The sequence below is a fragment of the Lithobates pipiens genome, unplaced genomic scaffold (genome assembly GCF_037356315.1).
Source record: "Lithobates pipiens isolate NorthernLeopardFrog02 unplaced genomic scaffold, aLitPip1_a1.2 Scaffold_23, whole genome shotgun sequence".
NCBI classification, from domain to species: Eukaryota; Metazoa; Chordata; class Amphibia; order Anura; family Ranidae; genus Lithobates; species Lithobates pipiens.
In genome coordinates, this window is record NW_027507785.1 from 7,701,424 (window position 1) to 7,726,756 (window position 25,333).

The 25,333-nt window shown below is 46.2% G+C and overlaps 1 protein-coding gene across 3 annotated transcripts in view; it reads left to right on the forward strand.

Annotated features, from left to right (window-relative positions):
* Window positions 1-25,333, forward strand: part of PDE2A (phosphodiesterase 2A) — a 910,752-nt gene that overhangs the window by 363,240 nt on the left and 522,179 nt on the right. Inside the window, exon 1 of one of the 3 annotated variants that reach the window (XM_077451152.1) lies at window positions 6,592-6,712. The exons of the other annotated variants lie outside the window; for them this stretch is intronic. Coding sequence (XP_077307278.1) covers window positions 6,701-6,712 — 12 coding nt within the window. The 5' untranslated portion in view covers window positions 6,592-6,700. Of the gene's footprint in view, window positions 1-6,591; window positions 6,713-25,333 lie in introns of those variants that run through there. 3 annotated transcript variants of the gene reach the window in all.

Below are 25,333 nucleotides of genomic sequence, written 5' to 3' on the forward strand. Positions count from 1 at the left end.
ATATAGACACATATGGGTTGATTTACTAAAACTGGAGAGTGGAAAATTTGGTGCAGCTGTGCATGGGAGCCAATCAGCTTTCAGGTTTTATTGTCAGAGCTTAATTAAACAAGCTGAAGTTAGAAGCTGATTGCCTAACAGACACACACATCTTCTTCTTTGCAGAATATCTCAAGCTCTGTCAGATTGGATGGAGATCGTTTGTGAACAGCAATTTTCAAGTCTTGCCTCAGATTCTCAATGGGATTTCGGTCTGGACTGTGACTGGGCCATTCTAACACATGAATATGCTTTGATGTAAACCATTCCATTGTAGCTCTGGCTGGATGTTTCGGGTCGTTGTCCTGCTGGAAGGTGAACCTCCGCCCCGGTCTCAAGTCTTTTGCAGACTCTAACAGGTTTTCTTCTAAGATTGCCCTGTATTTGTCTCCATCCATCTTCCCATCAACTCTGACCAGCTTCCCTGTCCCTGCTGAAGAAAACCATCCCCACCACATGATGCTGCCACCACCATGTCTCACGGTGGGGATGATGTGTTCAGGGTGATGTGCAGTGTTAGTTTTCCCCACACATAGCGTTTTGCTTTTAGGCCAAAAATTACAATTTTGGTCTCATCTGACCAGATCACCTTCTTCCACATGTTTGCTGTGTCCCCCACATGGCTTCTCACAAACTGCAAACAGGACTTCTTATGACTTTTTTTGTGGCTGGATTTGTGGAGAGACGACTAATAGTTGTCCTGTGGACAGATTCTCCCCCCTGAGCTGTGGATCTCTGCAGCTCCTCCAGAGTTCCCATGGACCTCCTTGGCTGCTTCTCTGATGAATGCTCTCCTTGCCCGGCCCGGTCAGTTTAGGTGGATGGCCATGTCTTGGTAGGTTTGCAGTTGTACCATAGTCTTTCCATTTTCCGATAAAGGATTGAACAGAGCTCCGTGAGATGTTCAAAGCTTGGGGGATATTATTATAACCTAACCCTGCTTTATACTTCTCCACATCTTTATCCCTGACCTGTCTGGTGTGTTCCTTGGCCTTCATGATGGTGCTTGTTCACTAACGTTCTCTAACAAACCTCATACCCCAATATGAAAAAATAGGTATTTTTTTATATTGACTCATTGATTGGATTTTCCCCCACCAGCAGGAAGAAGGAGGTCCTGATTCCTCTATATAGATCTTTATATCACTAGAGGGGTCACCAGCAGGAAGAAGGAGGTCCGGATTCCTCTATATAGATCTTTATATCACTAGAGGGGTCACCAGCAGGAAGAAGGAGGTCCTGATTACTCCATTTTAAAGACTTATATGCAAGTTACTGTCCTAAAAAGTGTTTGGGGACCCGGGTCCTGCCTCAGGGGACATGTATTAATGCAATTTTTTTTATTTTTTATTTGGGAGCAGTGATTTTTTTTAATACATAAAGTGAAACAATAAAAATGAAATATTCCTTTAAATATTGTGACTGGGGGGGTGTCTATAGTCCGCCTGTAAAGTGGCACAGTTTTCCCGTGTTTAGAACAGTACCATAGCAAAATGACCTTTCTAAAGGAAAAAAAGTCATTTAAAACTGCAGCTGTAATGAATTGTCGGGTCTCGGCAATATAGATAAAACTCATTGAAAAAAACAGCATTGGTCCCCCCCCCCCCCAGTTCATTACCAGGCCTTTTGGATCTGGTATGAATATTAAGGGGAACCCTGAACCAAAATGAAAAAAAAAAAGTTGTGTGGAGGTCCCCCTAAAATCCATACCAGGCCCTTTAGGTCTGATATAAAAATTAAGCTGAACCCTGCACCAAATTTAAAGCAAAAATGGCATTGGGTTCCCCCCCCCCCTAAAATCCATACCAGACCTTTATCCGAGCACGCAACCTGGCAGGTCTCAGGAAAAGAGGGGGAGACGAGAGAGCGCCCCCCCCCCCCTGAACTGTACCAGGCCACATGCCCTCAACATGGGGAGGGTGCTTTGGGGTCTGACCCCAAAGCACCTTGTCCCCATGTTGATGGGGGCCTCATCCCCACAACATCGGGTGTTCGTCTGTTCACCGAAGCGCGAACAATATGCGGTGTGCGCGGGGAAATTCGAAAGCCCCCGGTGTTCTGTCGAGAATTGCCCCCCCATCGAGTAGTGCCCGCACATGCGCAGGACAGAGCCGCACTTCAGTTGATTTGCCAATTAGCTAGAGTGGCGTGACCAGGGCGTAAGCGCACATCGTAGGAGGCATCTCTCGATGGGAGATACCATTTCACGGCCACAATTGAAACCTATGCAAACAGCGGGGGGAGACCGTAGTTCTCACATTGTGCCTCGCTGTTGCGGGGCGTCTTTACAGTGCGCCGATGGTCCGGTTTTGCCTGTGTTGCAGGGCGGGTTTGCTGTGTTGAACGACCGGTTTTGCCTGTGTGAAAGGGCGGGTTGCAACACAGACAAAAGCAGCTCTTCAACACAGCCACTAGCCGCCCTCCAGAAGCAGCGATGCACAATCTGAGAACTACGGTCTCCCCCCCGCTGTTTGTATAGGTTTAAATGGTGTCTGTGAAATGGTATGTCCCATTGAGAGATGCCTCCTATGATGTGTGCATGTGCCCTGGTTACGTCAGCCAAGCCAATCGGCAAAGTCAGCTGTTGTGCTGTTCCCTATGGTACATGTGCACTACATACCGGGCACTATTCGATGACGGGGGGCGCTTCCCAACAGAACACCGGGAAAACCGTTAAAGTCTATGAGACACGAACATGAAAAATCAAAAGTGGTCATTTTAAAGGCTTATATGCAAGTTATTGGACATGGATCAATCCACATATTTTTTTTTAACCACTTTAGCCCCGGACCAATTTGCAGCCAAAGGACCAAGCCCCTTTTTGCGATTCGGCGCTGCGCCGCTTTAACTGACAATTGCGCGGTCGTGCGACGTGGCTCCCAAACAAAATTGCCGTGCTTTTTTTCCCACAAATAGAGCTTTCTTTTGGTGGTATTTGATCACCTCTGTGGTTTTTATTTTTTGCGCTATAAACAAAAATAGAGCGACAATTTTGAAAAAATTTAAATTTTTTTACTTTTGCTATAATAAATATCCCCCAAAAAATATATATATATAAAAAAAACATTTTTTTTACTCAGTTTAGGCCGATACATATTCTTCTACATATTTTTATGCATGCGAATTCCTGTACGAAATACGAAATTTCGTTTACGAATTTTTGGATCCAAATTCGTAACGAAAATTCGTAATTAACGAAAAGTTAAACAAACCTAAAAGTTAAAAACCCCAGGAAGTCAGCACAGGGATGGTGGGAACCCTATGGGGAATTTCTATGCTTACAAATTTCATACAAAATACGAAATTTCGTTAACGAATTTCGGATCCAAATTAGCAGAAACATGACTGGTGTTTAGCTCACCAATCAGGAAGTCAGCACAGCACAGGGATGGTGGGGACCCCTCATAATGGGCACAGCGGGTGTACAGACCCGGAAACTCGGCACAGGGATGGTTGGAACCCCTCATAATGGGCACAGCGGGTGTACAGACCCGGAAACTCGGCACAGGGATGGTTGGAACCCCTCATAATGGGCACAGCGGGTGTACATACCAGGGAACTCAGCACAGGGATGGTGGGAAGCCCTCATAATGGGCACAGCGGGTGTACAGACCCGGGAACTCAGCACAGGGATGGTGGGAACCCCTCATAATGGGCACAGCGGGTGTACATACCAGGGAACTCAGCACAGGGATGGTGGGAACCCCTCATAATGGGCACAGCGGGTGTACAGACCCGAGAACTCAGCACAGGGATGGTGGGAACCCCTCATAATGGGCACAGCAGGTGTACAGACCCGGGAACTCAGCACAGGGATGGTGGGAACCCCTCATAATGGGCACAGCTGGTGTACAGACCCGGGAACTCAGCACAGGGATGGTGGGGACCCCTCATAATGGGCACAGCGGGTGTACAGACCCAGGAACTCAGCACAGGGATGGTGGGAACCCCTCATAATGGGCACAGCGGGTGTACAGACCCGGAAACTCGGCACAGGGATGGTTGGAACCCCTCATAATGGGCACAGCGGGTGTACATACCAGGGAACTCAGCACAGGGATGGTGGGAAGCCCTCATAATGGGCACAGCGGGTGTACAGACCCGGGAACTCAGCACAGGGATGGTGGGAACCCCTCATAATGGGCACAGCGGGTGTACATACCAGGGAACTCAGCACAGGGATGGTGGGAACCCCTCATAATGGGCACAGCGGGTGTACAGACCCGAGAACTCAGCACAGGGATGGTGGGAACCCCTCATAATGGGCACAGCAGGTGTACAGACCCGGGAACTCAGCACAGGGATGGTGGGAACCCCTCATAATGGGCACAGCTGGTGTACAGACCCGGGAACTCAGCACAGGGATGGTGGGGAGCCCTCATAATGGGCACAGCGGGTGTACAGACCCAGGAACTCAGCACAGGGATGGTGGGAACCCCTCATAATGGGCACAGCGGGTGTACAGACCCAGGAACTCAGCACAGGGATGGCGAGAACCCCTCATAATGGGCACAGCAGGTGTACAGACCTGGGAACTCAGCACAGGGATGGTGGGAACCCCTCATAATGGACACAGCAGGTGTACAGACCGGGGAACTCAGCACAGGGATGATGGGAACCCCTCATAATGGGCACAGCGGGTGTATAGACCCGGGAACTCAGGACAGGCATGGTGGGAACCCCTCATAATGGGCACATCAGGTGTACAGACCCGGGAACTCAGCACAGGGATGGTGGGAACCCCTCATAATGGGCACAGCAGGTGTACAGACCCGGGAACTCAGCACAGGGATGGTGGGAACACCTCATAATGGACACAGCAGGTGTACAGACCTGGGAACTCAGCACAGGGATGGTGGGAACCCCACATAATGGGCACAGCGGGTGTACAGACCCGGGAAGACCACATTAAACTTTAGAAAATACAGGACTTAAATGACCCCCCCCCCCCCCCCACCACCACCACCACCGTACAAACATATCAAGCTGTACGCTGAGGCGAGAGGAAGAAAACTTCCTCCAATAAAATACACTGTACTTTCACCAAAAAAAGGGAAATCATCAAAACTGTGTCCTTAGCATCAGTCCTGAGGAACGAAGATTGGAGAACGGAGACTGAATTCTGTAAATCAATCGGGGTGGGGGGGGGGGTGAATCAGGTTCTGGAGGGGAGCATTTTAAATATGAAGCTGAAGACCAAGAACACGGGGACATGACCTCAAACTAGTAGGAGGAACGTTCAAGGCTGACCTTAGAGAGGATCATTTTTTAGCAAAAGAGTAGTTGATGCTTGGAACAGATTTGGTGATTTGGGTGATTATTCGGTGAGTGTACGGTGACTGTACGGTGAGTGTAGGGTGAGTGTACGGTATCTGTACGGTGAGTGTACGGTGACTGTACGGTGAGTGTAGGGTGACTGTACGGTGAGTATATGGTGACTGTACGGTGAGTGTATGGTGACTGTACGGTGACTGTACGGTGACTGTACGGTGAGTGTACGGTGACTGTACGGTGAGTATATGGTGACTGTACGGTGAGTATATGGTGACTGTACGGTGAGTGTACGGTGACTGTACGGTGAGTGTAGGGTGACTGTACGGTGAGTATATGGTGACTGTACGGTGAGTGTATGGTGACTGTACGGTGAGTGTATGGTGACTGTACGGTGAGTGTGCAGTGAGTGTACAGTGACTGTACGGTGAGTATATGGTGACTGTACGGTGAGTGTACAGTGACTGTACGGTGAGTATATGGTGACTGTACGGTGAGTGTACAGTGACTGTACGGTGAGTATATGGTGACTGTACGGTGAGTGTACGGTGAGTATATGGTGACTGTACGGTGAGTGTACGGTGACTGTAGTGTGAGTGTAGGGTGACTGTACGGTGACTGTATGGTGAGTGTATGTGGGTTGTATTGTGACTATCTGGTGGACGTATTGTGTCTGTACTGTGACTGTATGGTGAGTGTATGGTGAGTGTACGGTGAATGTAGGGTGAGTGTTTGGTGACTGTACGGTGAGTGTACGGTGAGTGTGCATTGAGTGTGCGGTGAATGTACGATGACTGTACGGTGGTTGTATTGTGACTATCTGGTGGACGTATTGTGTCTGTACTGTGGCTGTACGGTGAATGTAGGGTGACTGTACGGTGAGTGTGCGGTGAATGTAGGGTGAGTGTATGGTGAATATAGGGTGAGTGTACGGTGGTTGTATTGTGACTATCTGGTAGACATATTGTGTCTGTACTGTGACTGTACGGTGAATGTAGGGTGAGTGTACGGTGAGTGTACGGTGAATATAGGGTGAGTGTACGGTGGTTGTATTGTGACTATCTGGTAGACATATTGTGTCTGTACTGTGGCTGTACGGTGAGTGTACGGTGAGTGTACGGTGAATGTAGGGTGAGTGTTCGGTGAATGTAGGGTGAGTGTACGGTGGTTGTATTGTGACTATCTGGTGGACGTATTGTGTCTGTGCTGTGACTGTACGTTGGAGATTTTTCCGCCTCCTTTCCTGTGTGTGTTGCACATCCCCTGCTTCACCTTAAACTTCCTCATTGTAACTCTCGCCTGGACTGTTGACGGTTCATGTCACGGAGACTCATGGAAGCGTCGCTCCTGTGACAACAACTCCTGAAGGATCCCGGGCTGGGAAGTCACCATGGAGCTGCAGGTACCCCGACACACACTCACACACACACACACACACACACACACACACACACACACACACACACACACACACACACACACACACAGCCGATTGTAAGACTCAGCATTAGACTGTCAGGACATACAACATAGGAAATGTGTGCAGCCAGCCACAGCTTATCTGTGATCACATACATATGAGGGCAGAAATAATGGTGGGGGGGGGGGGGATTTACTAAAACTGGTGGGTGCAAAATCTGGTGCAGCTGTGTGTGGTAGCCAATCAGCGTCTAACTTCAGCCCGTTCCGTTTAACCACTTCAACCCTGGAAGGTTTTACCCCCTTAATGACCAGGCCATTATTTTTTTTTTGCGATACTTTAACTGACAATTACGCGGTTGCGTGACGCCATACTCAAATAAAATTGACGTCCTTTTTTCCCCGCAAAAAGAGCTTTCCTTTGGTGGTATTTGATCGGCTCTGCGGATTTTATTTTATGCGGTATCAACAAAAAAAAAATTGGGAAAAAAAAGAAAAACATTTTTTTTTTACTTTCTGCTATAAAACATTTCCAATTAAAAAAAAAGGAAAAAAAAATAAATCAAATTTCTTCATCAAGGCCAATATGTATTCTGCTACGTATTTTTGGTAAAAAAACAACAATCCCAATAAGCGTATATTGATTGGTTTGCGCAAAAGTTATAGCGTTTACGAAAAATCGGATAAATTTACGGAATGTTTTTCTTTTTTACTAGTAATGGCGGCAATCAGCAATTGTTTGCCGGACTGCGACATTGCGGCAGGGGGAAATCTGACCCCCTAACTGACACTTTTTTGGAAACCAGTGACGTTATTACAGTATATGAAGGATATGAAGAAAGAAGAAAATTGCCACAGTGCATAATACGTGGTGGTTTTATTGAAAAAGCTGTTAAAAGCTTCCACAAGTCCAACGAAGCATGGATAAAGACTTCCTGGGTTATAAAAAGTCTACAGATGGCAAACAAACTAGCGTGGTGTAACCGAGCATAAACTCCGCCCTACAAGTTTCGTCGTGCATGACGTCATTGCACTTTTTTTGTAAACCAGTAACATTATTACAGTGATCAGTGCTAAAAATATGCGCTGTCGCTGTACTAATGACACTGGCAGGGAAGGAGGTTAACATCAGGGGCGATCAAAGGGTTAAGTGTGTCACTAAGGGGTGCTTTCTAACTGTGTGGGGGTGGGGGGGGTGGGCTGACTGGGGGAACACAGAGATCAGTGATCCTGCTTAGCAGGAACACAAGATCGCTGTGTTCTTCCCTGTCAGAATGGCGATCTGCCTTGTTTACATAGGCAGACCATCGTTCTGCCTCTCCTGTGAATGATTGTGGGGTGGGCGGCGGGGGGAGCCGGTCACAGGAATCACGTATGGGTATGTGATTTTGCGCTTAAGGGCCGCCCTGCCGCAGTATCTGTACATGGGGGGGGGGGGGGGCGGTCCTTAAGTGGTTAAACTTTAAACCCCCCCCCCCATCGCGTGCCCGGGAGATTTAAAGAAAGTGGATTTTTTTTTCTTTTCAAGCACATGAACGTGAACGCGGCTTTATCTTATTTACTAAGCTCAGGGAACATTCACTTTGCTAAGTGAACGAACCCTTTACTGCTAGGAGGGATGGGGAATGTTCTCTCAGGTGCATCAAAATCACTACAAATCATATAAAACCCGGCGAAGGACCAGACGATTGTATATGTGTGTGCTGCAGGACAGAATCACGTCCTTGTCCAGGCTGGGAAATGGGTGGTTAGTACATATCAGTGTATGGAGATGAAATGTACAAAGAGCAATTTATTAGACTTTTCATTATAGCAAATATTGTTGTTTTTTTTTTGCCATCCACTGACACCAACAATGAGGCATAATTCCTGTCACTGACACCAACAATAGGGCACTATTGCTCTCTCTGACACCTTTGAAAAGGCACAATTCCTTCCATTGATACCAACAATGGGCCAATATTCCTTCTACTGACACCAATGATGGGGCAGAATTCCTTCAATTTCCACCAATGATGGGGCACTATTCCAATTGATAGCAATGATGGGGCACTAGTCTCCCCACTGACGCCAATGTTGGGGCACTATTCCCCCCACTGATACCAATGATGGGGCACTATTCCTCCCACTGATACCAATGATGGGGCACTATTTCCTCCACTGATACCAATGATGGGGCACTATTCCGCCCACTGATACCAATGATGGGGCACTATTCTCCCACTGATACCAATGACGGGGCACTATTCCTCCCACTGATACCAATGACGGGGCACTAATCCTCCCACTGATACCAATGATGGCGCACTATTCCCCCCCACTGATACCAATGATGGGGCACTAGTCTCCCCACTGACGCCAATGTTGGGGCACTATTCCCCCCACTGATACCAATGATAGGGCACTAATCCTCCCACTGATACCAATGATGGGGCACTATTCCCCCCCACTGATACCAATGATGGGGCACTATTCCTCCCACTGATACCAATGACGGGCACTAATCCTCCCAACTGATAACAATGATGGGGCACTACTCCTCCCACTGATACCAATGTTGGGGCACTTTTCCCCCCCACTGATACCAATGATGGGGCACTATTCTCCCAACTGATAACAATGATGGGGCACTACTCCTCCCACTGATACCAATGTTGGGGCACTATTCCCCCCCACTGATACCAATGATGGGGCACTATTCTCCCAACTGATAACAATGATGGGGCACTATTCCTCCCACTGACACCAATGATGGGGCACTATTCCTCCCACTGATAACAATGATTTTCTCCCCCCCCCCCCCCCCGCACTGTCCCTAGTCCAGCCCCCCTAAAGCCTGAAGAACAGTAAACTGGCTCTTTATTGTAAAAGTTTGGAGCCCCCTATTTTAATGTATAAATCCCACGAAACAGAAATAAATATTGACTTGTGTTGCCGATCGTTCCTTTAGGACAATTTTTTTTTCCACGTTTCCACTTTATATATATAAAAAAAATAAAAAAATAAAACACAAACCACTTCAAACAGTCAAAATATCAACCAGGAAAAATCACTTTACAGAAAGAAATCGGCATCTGTCAATCAAACAGGGCGGCACAGTGGTGTAGTGGTTAGCACTCTCACCTAGCAGTAAGAAGGGTCGCTGGTTTGTATCCCAACCACGACACTACCTGCCTGGAGTTTGCATGTTCTCCCTGTGCCTGCGTGGGTTTCCTCCGGGTACTCTGGTTTCCTCCCAAAATCCAAAGACATGCAGGTAGGTTAATTGGCTTCTGTCCAAAATTGGTCCTAGTATATGAATGGGGACCTTAGATTGTGGGTTCCTAGAGGGTAGGGACCAATGTGAGTGTGCAATGTACAGGGATAGGGACAATTGTAGACACTTACTGAGGATGGACTGGTGTCTTTATTCAACCCCTACTAACTATGAAACTATGAAACTGCTCGCCAATCTTCAGCCAGTGACAATGTTGCAATTGTCAAATAAATCTTCAAATCCCTCCATCATTGTAACATTGTCACAGCTGAGGATTTGTTACATTGTTTGGGAGACGCTCTTCTCCTTCCAGGATATCATGTGGCCGATATTCTGCTATGGAGTGTATGAAGTGACATTCGGGGATCACTCTTCTCATTTCATGCCCTTTTATTTTTATTCATTTATTTTTATTTTATTTTTTTTATATCAAGAATAAATGTTATTAATAATTAAAGATCAAGAAACAGCATTACAGATCCCAGTCTGCGGCGATCGACAATAAAACATCCCCAAAGCCCTCATTTCCACAAAGATTTCATGCGGTTTTAAGTCAAAATCTGTTTTATATCAGATTTTTTTATATTGATATATTATATTGATTTTCTGATATTTAGCTATTAACCTCCAGAAAGGAGCAGCGCCCGCCGTCATGTCATGGGAGACGCGCTTTTACATTGCGCTATTTCTCTACATTTACATTTTTCCCTTTTACAAATAATTCTTCTTCTCTTCCAAGATCGGCGTGTGAGTGTCGGCGGTGACAAGTATGCGGCAGTTTGGTGTTACATCGTATTGGTCATCTCTGTGTATACGTTGTGTATGGCGTGTGAGAAGATGAATCAGGTGTTGTTCCATTGTAACCCCACTTTCATTGAGAAAAGACCCCCCCCCCCGGGGTGATCGATGTACATCGCAGGGACTTCAACAGACTTTGTTGCAGATTCCGATCTTTTTTTGGGATAATTAATAAGAGAGAGAATCCCTTTTTGGTTCCTACAGCACCTAGAATTCCTATAATGTACCGTCTACCAAAGATCCATAAGGACCCCGTTCATCCTCTAGGTCAGTGATGGCGAAACCTTGGCACCCCGGATGTTTTGGAACTGCATTTCCCATGATGCTCAGCTACACTGCAGAGTGCCAGAGCATCATGGGAAATGTAGTTCCAGAACATCTGGGGTGCCAAGGTACGCCACCACTGCTTTAGGGAAACCCATAATTAACCGCTTGCCGATCGGCTCACGCCAATATACGTCGGCGGAAGGGTGTTTCATCACATATGGCGACCCATCACATTTGGCTACCCGCTGGACTGCGCATGGGCGACCCTGCCATATGCGTTCCAACACTGTGGCGATGTGCGCACTGTGGCGATGTGCACCCCTGAGTCCAGGTTCAAGCCCCACCATCCAGGTGGACATAGAGTTAGATTATAGTTATGCCGAGTGAAGCGAGGCCATGCCCGAAGCGTGGCGAGTGAAACGAGCCCGCGAGAGGGGGCCCTGTGTTGGAACACATATGGCGGCGGCGCGCATGCCCACTCCAGCAAGTAGCAAAATGTGATGGGTAGCCAAATGTGACATGACAAGGGAAGCGAGGCCATGCCCGAAGCGTGGCGAGCGAAGCGTGGCGAGGGGCCCCGTGTTGGAACGCATATGGCGGCGTTGCACATGCGCACTCCAGCAAGTAGCAAAATGTGATGGGTAGCTGAATGTGACGTGACAAGGGAAGCGAGGCCATGCCCGAAGCGTGGCGAGGGGCCCCGCGTTGGAACGCATATGGCAGCAGCGCGCATGTGCACTCCAGCAGGTAGCCAAATGTGATGTGACAAGGGCACGTACAGGTAGATTAACGTACCTGTGCGTGGCCCTTTAAGAAGCAGTTTGCGCACGCACAGTGTTGGAACGCATATGGCGGCAGCGCGCATGCGCACTCCAGCAAGTAGCAAAATGTGATGGGTAGCCAAATGTGACGTGACAAGGGCACGTACAGGCAGATTAACGTACCTGTACGTTGCCCTTTAAGAAGCAGTTTGTGCGTGTGCAGTGTTGGAACGCATATGGCAGCGTCGCACATGCACACTCCAGTGGGTAGCAAAATGTGATGGATAGATGAATGTGATGTGACAAGGGCATGTACAGGCAGATTAACGTACCTGTACGTTGCAGTTTGCGGGCGAACGCGCGTCCTCCGTGAGTGTCAGGAAAAACGGGGAAATGCTAATGTAAACAAGCATTTCCCTGTCCTGCCTAGTGACACCGTCACTGATCACCGCTCCCTGTAATCAGGAGCGGTGATCAGTGTCGTGTCATACACAGCCCCTCCCCCCCCCCCAGTTAGAATCACTCCCTAGGACACACTTAACCCCTACAGCGCCCCCTAGTGGTTAACCCCTTCACTGCCAGTCACATTTACACAGTAATCAATGCATTTTTAATCGCGTGTATCGCTGTATAAATGTGAATGGTCCCAAAATAGCGCCAAAAGTGTCCGATGTGTCCACCCTAATGTCACAGTCACGATAAAAATAGCTGATCGCCGCCATTACTAGTAAAAACAAAAACAAAATTATTGATAACAATGCCATAAAACTCTCCCCTATTTTGTAGTCGCTATAACTTTTGCGCAAACCAATCAATAAACGCTTATTGGGATTTTTTTCATGCCAAAAATATGTAGAAGAATATGTATCGGCCTAAACTGAGGAAAAAAAATGTTTTTTTATATATTTTTTGGGGGATATTTATTATAGCAAAAAGTAAAAAAATAACGCGTTTTTTTTCAAAATTGTCGATACTTTTTGTATATAGCACAAATAAAAAAGCAGAGGTGATCAAATACCACCAAAAGAAATTTCTATTTGTGGGGAAAAAAAGGACGTCAATTTTGTTTGGGAGCCACGTCGCACGACCGCGCAATTGTCAGTTAAAGTGACGCAGTGCCGAATCGAAAAAAACGCTCTGGTCTTTTGCCAGCCAAATGATCCGGAGCTTAAGAGGTTAATAGTATTGGGTCTTTGATAGCAGTGGTGGTACTCCATTTTTTGGGGGAAGTCAGCAAACAAACCCTACGTGCTGCCGGGTTCGCCCCCGTCTAAGGTCGCGGCTTCCCCTCCTTCTCGGCCGCCGTGAAGTCCATGCACAGCAGATGGACAAAGCAGTAGGAAAGCAGCCAGGTGGGCAGATCCAGGCTACAGCGCGATCCAACATCAGACATCGCCATCTTTCTTCTCCCAGCTCAGGCTGTACGGCAACGCTGCCTCTGCACATGTCACCGCCGGAGACTACATGCTCATTGGCTGCCGCCAGCTCCCCCCACCTCCTCTGCTCCTTTACTCCACCTCTCCACTGCTTATCTGCTCCAATCACCGCCACAAACATCACACAAGTGGGTGGGCTTGGGGCTCCGGGCTCAGTGCTCTGCGCCCCGAGCCCACCCCCTTTTAAAGCCAGTTAAATTCTCAGGTTCTAATCATGTGCTTCTAAAATATAAAAATTCCTATTGGAATCCATGCGTCCGGCGCCCTGCATGGAGATTAGTTACATAGTAGGTGAGGTTGAAAAAGGACACAAGTCCATCAAGTAAAAACCTATGTGTGTGATGAAACGTCAGTATTACATTGTATATCCCTGTATGTTGCGTCGTTCAGGTTAGGGGCCAGGTGCATTGATTAGGGGGCCAGGACCCCTCCACCCCTAATGAGAGGGCCACCACTGCTTGACAGCTAGAATTGGGGAGTAGTACATGGACTCTTTTCTTCAGCCCCTTATCCTCAATATCCCCACCTATTTACGGGATACTAAGCATGTACTCAATAAAAAAATACATCTTGAGTTCAGAGAAGGCGTGGTTTTAGGGGCCACTGAGTTTTCTTCCTTATACACTAATATTGCTCATGTGGATGGAATGTCAGCTGTCAATTATTTGCAGAAAGATCATGAGATTCCTGTGTTGCAGAGAGAATTTATTCTCGATTTATTACAGTATGCTATGACACATCATTTTTGCTGGTTCGACAATAGCTTTTTTTTTTTTGCAACAGAAAGGTGTAGCAATGGGGGCTAAATTCACCCCTAGTCTTACCAATCTTTCATGTGGAACTGGGAGCGTGAGATGATATATGGTTGTCAATGGAATCATCTTTCCTTTTAGAAACGCTTCATTGATGACATCCTATTCATTTGGGATGAGGAAGGAGGCCACGCCTCTGAAACGCGTTGTTGTGGCAACTGTGTTTCGTCCACACTCTCTTCCCCCCTGTATACTGCTCGTGTAGTTTTGCGTGTCCTCGGAGAGTAGCGCCGGCTGTACCGTGTGCATGCACATTAGGATCTGCACGTCGAGCGTGGTGGTGGATAGCCTTGGATGTGCTGCCAGGATCCGGGCAGCTGGGTTGAACGCCCACGGGTCCCCCTCTCTCCTGAGGTGGTTTTAGTAGTGTGGCCACAGTGTATATCTTCACACAATGCGAGTTTGACCATTTTAGTGTTTTTAACTTTACCATATTAAAGCCGCGTTACGCTAAGGCGGTTTTGCACTCTCTTCTTTTATGTTTTTGTCTAGATGTGTTCCTGCCACCCAGAGGATCCATAGAGAGCAGCAGCACCCTTTGACTTGTCTAATGTTCTCCAATAGCCAGCTGGATGGTTATACTAAACTGATGATCAGGGCACCCAGAGCTGCTGTTAGAAATCACAGGGCCCCATACAGACTACCTAACAGCCCCCCCCCCACCCCGGCTGGCAATGTCTGAGGACATAGATTTATCAGTCAATTTCCTTGCGGCCTCAGGTGCAAAGATGAATGAAATGAAAGCACTCTGAAGCTTCTTGCTCATTCACAAGCTGAAGCATACTAAACATAGTTTACTATGCTTTAGTGATGAATGGACACAGGAGTGATTGATACCAATCACTCACTGTGTTCGTTCAGGAACGGAAGGGGCCAATAAATTAAATTCCCTGCTCTCTTTCCTTCCTGAAACATCCCCCAGTGAGTCTGCAGCAGCTACCGGCAGAAGAGGAGAGGAGGGAAGCCGGAAGCACTGTGGGGGAAAAGGGGCACACAGGGGGGCCCAGACAGCATATGGAGGGGGTGCATGTGCTAAAACCACTCCCCTGCAGTCATAGGTACGTGCAGCCTATTACATTAGGGTGTACACCCCAAATGTATTAAAACATTGACGGTGTTAGTAGGGCAGTGGCTGGTGTCAGTAGAACAGTGGCTGGTGTCAGTAGAACAGTGGCTGGTGTCAGTAGAACAGTGGCTGGTGTCAGTAGAACAGTGGACGGTGTTAGTAGAACAGTGTACGGTGTCAGTAGTTTTTTATTTCTATTATTTTATAATTTTTTTACAATTTTTTAGCATCCCTATTTGGGGGGGGGGGGGGGGGTTTGTGAAATATCAGCAGAAGGAATCTGCGCCGCACAGGGTGATTAAGGGTGTGCCCAGGCACACCCGGCAAACCCTGTGCATGCCTATGCCTGCAGTGCAGCCAGAGGGAGAAGCTGCCAGCGTCGCAGGGGAAGGCAGAAGAGGTCTGCAGTAAGACAGTACAGCTGGCCCTCCTGCCTGTACAGCTGGCCCTCCCACCCGCCTAGCGGGTGCCTGGGCCCCTCCCCCTTTTGAACTGATGGGGCCCAGAACAGGAGGGCTGGCTGTACTGTCTTATCATCAGCCCTGAGCGCAACTGCTAGGTTTTTCTTTTGTGTGTATTCATCTAAGATGAAGGTTAAAGAAATTAGATCATCGGAGTATTTTATGGAAACATTGTATTTTTATAGGAAACATTGAATATCAATAAATAAATTGAGGTGTGTGTGTGTGTGTGGGGGGGGGGGGGAGGGGGGGAGAGAGAGGACTTTACTGGCTAACAAAACATTGAACAAAAAAAAGAAAATGGTCTACCCGTCTATCACATATTACTCTACCCAATATTATTAAATTACCCACTTCAAGGTTTTACCCCCCCCCCCTTCATGAGGCTATTTATTGCGATATGGCACTGCGTTACTTTAACTGACAATTGCGCGGCCATCCTTTTTTCCCCCACAAATAGAGATTTATTTTGGTGGTATTTAATAACCTCTGCGGTTTTGATTTTTTGCGCTATAAACAAACAAAAATGAAAATTTTGAAAAAAAAACAATATTTTTACTTTCTGCTATAAAACGCATCCAATAAAATTTAAAAAAAAATCATTATTTGATCACCTCTGCGGTTTTTATTTTTTGCGCTATAAAATAAAAAAAAGACAATTTTGAAAAAAAAAAAACAATATTTTTTCACTCTCTTCTTCAAAACACATCCAATAAAAAAATGTAAAAAATCGAATTTCTTCATCAATTTAGGCCAATATGTATTTTGCTACATGTTTTTGGTTAAAAAAAAATCCCAATAAGCGTATCTTGATAGGTTTGCGTCTGCAAACTATGGGATATATTTATGGTATTTTTATTTATTACTTTTTTTTACTAGTGATTTTTAGCGGGACTGCGACATTGCGGCAGACAAAGCGGACACCTTATGCCGATTTGAAGGATAAGGTGGCACCCCAATATTATTAATCCTCCTAGGCAATTTTAATTCGTTAAGGAATTAAAGGGATTTTATCCCTGTAACAAATGTGTTATTTGTAACCTGAGTCACACCAGAATACGTAAGATTTATAATTTTTCCTCCAGCAGTGCAGGGAAATTTAATGATATAGAATCCTTTATCACCTGTGAAACTAGATACGTTGTTTACCTTCCGGAGTGCACATGTCACAAACAGTATGTGGGCCGCACCTCCAGAAGGTTGAGGGATCGCCTTAGGGGAACAGCATTAGAACTGGTTTTTAAGAAACATACTGTAGTCTTTCACTGCATTTCCGTCAGCATCGTAATCGAGAGCCTAAAGGTTTGAGAACTCACAGCCGTTTCGAAATTTGCACCCCTATTAGAGGGGTAGCAATAAAATACGGGAAATTTCCAAAAGGGAAACACATTGGCTTTATGAGCTGAAAACGTACTTCCCATTCGGGCATAATTTAGAATGGGATATAAAAAGTTTTTTTAGGCAATAGTTGAGTCTCTTCAGCTTATAGATCCTTCCCTTTTTTTTTTATCGGTGTTATTATTATTAATTATCTTTTTATATATATTTCTTCATTTTTATTAGCGGTTTAGACATTAATGGCTGTGTGTTGAGTTATTTTGAGGGGACAGGAAATTTACACTGTTATACAAGCTGTACACTCACTACTTTACAATGTAGACAAGTGTAATTTCTTCAGTGTTGTCACATGAAAAGATAGAAGAAAATATTTACAAATTGATGCAATAATGCTGTTAGCCCCGCCCTACATGTTTCGTCGCTGGGGCGTCATCTGGAGCCGGGGAGGGGAAAATCTGATAGTGTGTACGGTGCTTTATATATAAGCTGGACACTTACTACTTTACATTGTAGACAAGTGTCATTTCTTCAGTGTTGTCACATGAAAAGATAGAATAAAACATTTACCAATTGATGCAATAATGCTGTTAGCCCCGCCCTACACGTTTCGTCGCTGGGACGTCATCTGGAACCAGGGAGGGGAAAATCTGATAGTGTGTATGGTGCTTTATATATAAGCTGTACACTCAGTGTCATTTCTACAGTGTTGTCACATGAAAAGATAGAAGAAAATATTTACAAATATGTGAGGGTGTACTTACTTTTGTGAGATACTGTATGCCTTTTTTTTTTTCGGGGTGCCAAGTAATATTTTAGTTTTTGTATTGCTAATTATATATAGTATGTGCTGGGACTTGTAGTACTACATGGAGGGCTCTCCTGTCATTTGCCCTTTTTTTTTGTTTAACCACTTCAGATTTACTCCCCTTAATGACCAGGCCATTTTTTATTTTTTTTTGCGATACGGCACTGCATCGCTTTAACTGACAATTGCGTGTTGATTCAATGTTGCACCCTAATAAAATTGACGTCCCTTCCCCCCCCCCACAAATAGAGCTTTCTTTTAGTGGTATTTGATCACCTCTGAGTGTTTTTTTATTTTTTTGCGCTATAAACAAAAAAGAGCGACAATTTTGAAAACAAACAAACAATATTTTTTACTTTCTGCTATAAAATATATATATATATATAAAAAAAAGTTAAAAAATCGATTTTTTTCATCAATTTAGGCCAATATATATTCTGCTACATGTTTTTGGGGAAAAAAATCCAAATAAGCGAATATTTTTTACTTTCTGCTATAAAATATATATATATATATATATATATATATATATATATATATATATATATATATAAAGTTAAAAAATCGTTTTTTTTTTTCATCAATTTAGGCCAATATATATTCTGCTACATGTTTTTTGGGGAAAAAAAAATCCAAATAAGCGAATATTTTTTACTTTCTGCTATAAAATATATATATATATATATATATATATATATATATATATATATATATATATATATATATATATATATATATATAAAAGTTAAAAAATCGTTTTTTTTTTCATCAATTTAGGCCAATATATATTCTGCTACATGTTTTTGGGGAAAAGAAAAATCCAAATAAGCGATTTGCGCTATAAACAAAAAAGAGCGACAATTTTGAAAACAAACAAACAATATTTTTTACTTTCTACTATAAAATATATATATATATAAAAAAAAAGTAAAAAAATCGATTTTTTTCATCAATTTAGGCCAATATATATTCTGCTACATGTTTTTGGGGGAAAAAAATCCAAATAAGCGAATATTTTTTACTTTCTGCTATAAAATATATATATATAAAAAAAAAGTAAAAAAATCGATTTTTTTCATCAATTTAGGCCAATATATATTCTGCTACATGTTTTTGGGGAAAAAAAAATCCAAATAAGCAAATATTTTTTACTTTCTGCTATAAATCATATATATATATATATATATATATATATATATAAAAGTAAAAAAATTGATTTTTTTCATCAATTTAGGCCAATATATATTCTGCTACATGTTTTTGGAAAAAAAAAAAATCCAAATAAGCGTAAATTGATTAGTTTGCACAAAAGTTATCGCATCTACAAACTATGGGGTATTTTTATGGCATTTTTATTTTTATTTTTACTAGTAATGGTGAGGATTAGCTATTTTTAGCAGGACGGCGACATTGCGGCAGACCAATCAGACACTAATGCTGGCCATACACTATACGACAAATCAGCCGAAGTTTCAGTCATTTAGACAGTTCGTTCGTTTTATCGGCCAGTTAATGAATCAATAATCGTTGGGAATTTTTTGAATCGAAAAAAAAACGAAGGACAAGTTTGGAAATTTTCTGCCGAACGAACGATAAATTGAAAGTGTAATGTATTTCCCATCCGAACTGTCTGCACTAGGTATATGTAAAAAAAAAAAAAAAAAAAACTAACAAAAAATGCATATATTTATGTCCACTGAACGATTTATCGGTCATTACATGATGGCACTATCGTTTGCGCTGACGGCCGAATGTTCGTTTTTCGAAAATGGGTTCGGGCAAATTTTTCGTATAGTGTATGGCCAGCATAAAGTGATACTTTATGGAGACCAGTGACACTTATACAGTGATCAGTGCTAAAAAAAAAACTGAGCATAAACTCCACCCTACTAGTTTCGTCATGCATGACGTCATGGCACTTTTTTTTAGGAACCAGTGATCAGTGCTAAAAATATGCACTGTTACTGTACTAATGACACTGGCAGGGAAGGGGTTAAAGGGGCGATCAAAGGGTTAAGTGTGTCCCTAGGGAGCGCTTACTAACTGTGTGTGTGTGGGGGGGGGGGGGGGTAGCTTAACTGGGGGAAGAGAGAGCTCTGTGTTCTTGATTAGCAGAAACACAAGACCTACATCTTCCTCTCTGACAGAACGGCGATCTGCCTCTCCTGTCAGTGATCGGCGGGTCCCGCTGATCGGCTGCAATCACAGTGGGAGAAATATTTATTTATAATCTTATGGAAAAGAAATAAATATTGACCTGCGTTGCAGATCGTTCCTTTGGGACAATGTTTTTTGTTGTTTTTTTTTTTTCACATTTTCCACTTTATAAAAAAAGATAATCAAACGCAAATCACTTCAAACAGTCAAAATATCAACCAGAAAAAATCACTTTACAAAAAGAAATCGGCATCTGCCATTTATAGTGAGAAGAATCAGATGTTGTTCCATTGTAACCCCACTTTCATTGAGAAAAGACCCCCCCCCCCCTCGGGGTGATCGATGTACATTGCAGGGATTTTCCCAAACTTTGTTGCAGATTCCGATCTTTTTTTATCCTGAAGAAACAGCTGTTTGTTTGTCTGTGTCCATGGGAATGTGAATGGGAGCGACTTTATAATTATCAATCAGCTGCCACCAGTGCCGGGACAAGATCCTCTAGAGCTCAGGGCGAGCATGCCATTACGTGTCAGCAAAAATCCCCCCACAAAAACATTGAGCACTGATCTACATACTTACCCCCCTAAGCATAAATCCCCCTCTTCCCAGTACAGATCCCCACTCTCAGCACAAATCTTTGCCCCTCCCCCAAATGACCCCCTCAAAAAAAAAATTCAAGCCTTCTAGCACAAATCATCAACTTCTAAAAAGTCCCCTCCTACGCTACCTTTCCATCTTCCCACTACCTCAAATCCCCCCTCGCAGCACAAATTCCCCTCTGATCCCCCCTCCGAGTACAAATACCCCCAAATACCCCCTCCATGCACAAATTCCCCCCCAAATACCAGCTCCGAGCACAAATTCCCCCCAGATCCCCCCTCTGAGCACAAATTTCCCTCAAATACCCCCTCCGAGTACAAATACCCCCAAATACCCCATCCGAGCACAAAGTCTCCCCGAATACCCCCTCCCAGCACAAGTTCCCCCAACCCCCCCTCCCAGCACGAATTCCCCCCAAATACCCCCTCCCAGCACGAATTCCCCCCAAATACCCCCTCCCAGCACAAATTCCCCCCAAATCCCCCCTCCCAGCACAAATCTCCCCCAAATCCCCCTCCCAGCACAAATCTCCCCCAAATCCCCCTCCCAGCACAAATTCCCCTCAAATCCCCCCTCCCAGCACAAATTCCCCCCAAATACCCCCTCCGAGCACAAATCCCCCTCCCTCCACAAATTTCCCCCAAATCCCCCCTCCCAGCACAAATTACCCCCAAATACCCCCTCCGAGCACAAATTCCCCTCAAATCCCCTCTCCCAGCACAAATCTCCCCCAAATACCCCCTCCCAGCACAAATTCCCCCCAAATACCCCCTCCGAGCACAAATTCCCCCAAATCCCCCTCCCAGCACAAATTTCCCCCAAATCCCCCCTCCCAGCACAAATTCCCCCCAAATACCCCCTCCGAGCACAAATCCCCCTCCCTCCACAAATTTCCCCCAAATCCCCCCTCCCAGCACAAATTCCCTCCAAATACCCCCTCCGAGCACAAATTCCCCCCAAATACCCCCTCCCAGCACAAATTCCCTCCAAATACCCCCTCCGAGCACAAATTCCCCTCAAATCCCCTCTCCCAGCACAAATCTCCCCCAAATACCCCTCCCAGCACAAATTCCCCCCAAATACCCCCTCCGAGCACAAATTCTCCTCAAATCCCCCTTCCCAGCACAAACTCCCTCCAAATCCCCCTCCCAGCACAAATTCCCCCCAAATACCCGCTCAGAGCACAAATCCCCCCTCCCACCACAAATCTCCCCCAAACCCCCCCCTCCATGCACAAATTCCCCCCAGATCCCCCCTCCGAGCACAAATTCCCCCCAGATCCCCCCTCCGAGCATAAATTCCCCCCAGATCCCCCCTCTGAGCACAAATTCCCCCCAGATCCCCCCTCTGAGCACAAATTCCCTTCAAATACCCCCTCAGAGTACAAATACCCCCAAATACCCCATCCGAGCACAAAGTCTCCCCGAATACCCCCTCCCAGCACAAGTTCCCCCAACCCCCCTCCCAGCACGAATTCCCCCAAATACCCCCTCCCAGCACGAATTCCCCCCAAATACCCCCTCCCAGCACAAATTCCCCCCAAATCCCCCCTCCCAGCACAAATCTCCCCCATATCCCCCCTCCCAGCACAAATCTCCCCCAAATCCCCCTCCCAGCACAAATTTCCCCCAAATCCCCCCTCCCAGCACAAATTCTCCCCAAATACCCCCTCCAAGCACAAATCCCCCTCCCTCCACAAATTTCCCCCAAATCCCCCTCCCAGCACAAATTACCCCCAAATACCCCCTCCGAGCACAAATTCCCCCCAAATACCCCCTCCCAGCACAAATTCCCTCCAAATACCCCCTCCGAGCACAAATTCCCCTCAAATCCCCTCTCCCAGCACAAATCTCCCCCAAATACCCCCTCCCAGCACAAATTCCCCCCAAATACCCCCTCCGAGCACAAATTCTCCTCAAATCCCCTTCCCAGCACAAACTCCCTCCAAATCCCCCTCCCACCACAAATTCCCCCCAAATACCCGCTCAGAGCACAAATCCCCCCTCCCACCACAAATCTCCCCCAAACCCCCCCTCCCAGCACAAATTACCCCCAAATACCCCCTCCGAGCACAACTTCCCCTCAAATCCCCCCTCCCAGCACAAACTCTCTCCAAATACCCCCCTCCCAGCACAAAGTACCCCCAAATACCCCCTCCGAGCACAAATCCCCCTCCCTCCACAAATTTCCCCCAAATCCCCCCTCCCAGCACAAATTACCCCCAAATACCCCCTCCGAGCACAAATTCCCCCCAAATACCCCCTCCCAGCACAAATTCCCTCCAAATACCCCCTCTGAGCACAAATTCCCCTCAAATCCCCTCTCCCAGCACAAATCTCCCCCAAATACCCCCTCCCAGCACAAATTCCCCCCAAATACCCCCTCCGAGCACAAATTCCCCTCAAATCCCCCTTCCCAGCACAAACTCCCTCCAAATCCCCCTCCCAGCACAAATTCCCCCCAAATACCCGCTCAGAGCACAAATCCCCCCTCCCACCACAAATCTCCCCCAAACCCCCCCTCCCAGCACAAATTACCCCCAAATACCCCCTCCGAGCACAACTTCCCCTCAAATCCCCCCTCCCAGCACAAACTCTCTCCAAATACCCCCCTCCCAGCACAAAGTACCCCCAAATACCCCCTCCGAGCACAAATTCCCCTCAAATCCCCCCTCCCAACACAAACTCTCTCCAAATACCCCCTCGCAGCACAAATCTCCCCCAAATACCCCTCCCAGCACAAATTACCCCCAAATACCCCCTCTGAGCACAAATTCAGAAAAAGTCAGATGGAGCCCACACACGGTCGGATTATCTGACAACACGGTCCAATCGGACATTTTCCGTCGGAATGTCCAACCGTGTGTACAAGGGCTAAAACAAGGCAGATCGCCGTTCTGCCAGACAGGAAAATGGAGATCTTGTGTTTCTGCTAACAGAAACACTTATCTCTCTCTTCCTCCAGTGTCAGCATTCCCCCCACACAGTTAGATAGCACTCCCTAGGAGCGCAATAATACCCTTTGATCGCCCCTGGTGTTAACCCCTTCCATTCCAGTGCCATTTATACAGTGACAGTGCTTTTTTTTTTTTAGCACTGATGGCTGTATTGGTGTCACTGGTCCCCAAAAAGTGTCACTTAGGGCTAGTTTACACTTGCTTCAAAACTTGGCTTCGGACACGCTTTGTTAAAGCTCTCTGAACACCAGTCAAAGCGCCTGTCACTAAATAAAATGGTTATCTTACACTCCTGTTTACACCTTGCTTTTGCTTGGTGCTTCAATAAGGTTTGGTAGATTTTCGATGAGGAATAGATGAGGCTTTGGTGGAGCTTCAATGGGGAATGGATGAGGCTTTGGTGGAGCTTCAATGGGGAATGGATGAGGCTTTGATGGAGCTTCAATGGGGAATGGATGAGGCTTTGGTGGAGCTTCAATGGGGAATGGATGAGGCTTTGGTGGAGCTTCAATGGGGAATGGATGAGGCTTTGGTGGAGCTTCCATGGGGAATGGATGAGACTTTGGTGGAGCTTCAATGGGGAATGGATGAGGCTTTGGTGGAGCTTCAATAGGGAATGGATGAGGCTTTGGTGGAGCTTCAATGGGGAATGGATGAGGCTTTGGTGGAGCTTCCATGGGGAATGGATGAGGCTTTGGTGGAGCTTCCATGGGGAATGGATGAGACTTTGGTGGAGCTTCAATGGGGAATGAATGAGGCTTTGGTGGAGCTTCAATGGGGAATGGATGAGGCTTTGGGGGAGCTTCAATGGGGAATGGATGAGGCTTTGGTGGGGCTTCGATGGGGAATGGATGAGGCTTTGGTGGAGCTTCAATGGGGAATAGATGAGGCTTTGGTGGAGCTTCAATGGGGAATGGATGAGGCTTTGGTGGAGGTTCAATGGGGAATGAATGAGGCTTTGATGGAGCTTCAATGGGGAATGGATGAGGCTTTGGGGGAGCTTCAATGGGAAATGGATGAGGCTTTGGTGGGGCTTCGATGGGGAATGGATGAGGCTTTGGTGGAATTTCGATGGGGAATGGATGAGGCTTTGGTGGAGCTTCAATGGGGAATGGATGAGGCTTTGGTGGAGCTTCAATAGGGAATGGATGAGGCTTTGGTGGAGCTTCAATGGGGAATGGATGAGGCTTTGGTGGGGCTTCGATGGGGAATGGATGAGGTTTTGGTGGAGCTTCGATGTGGAATGGATGAGGCTTTGGTGGAGCTTCAATGGGGAATGGATGAGGCTTTGGTGGAGCTTCAATGGGGAATGGATGAAGCTTTGGTGGAGCTTCAATGGGGAATGGATGAGGCTTTGGTGGGGCTTCGATGGGGAATGGATGAGGCTTTGGTGGAGCTTCAATGGGGAATGGATGAGGCTTTGGTGGAGCTTCAATAGGGAATGGATGGGGCTTTGGTGGAGCTTCAATGGGGAATGGATGAGGCTTTGGTGGGGCTTCAATGAGGCTTTGGTGGAGCTTCAATGGGGCTTTGATGAGGCTTCGGTGGGGCTTCGATGAAGCTTTGGGGAGCTTCAATGGGGCTTCAATGAGGCTTTGATGAAGCTTTGGTGTAGCTTTGATGGGGCTTCGATGAGGCTTTGATGAAGCTTTGGTGTAGCTTTGATGGGGCTTCGATGGGGCTTTGGGGGAGCTTCAATGAGGCTTTGATGAAGCTTTGGTGTAGCTTTGATGGGGCTTCGATGGGGCTTTGAGGAGGCTCCAGTGGGGCTTCCATGAAACTTTGGTGGAGATTCAGTCGGGCTTCGATGAGGCTTCGGTGAGGCATCAAAGAAGCTTTGGTGGAGCTTCAATGGCGCTTCGATGGCGATTCGATGAGGCTTCGTGGGACT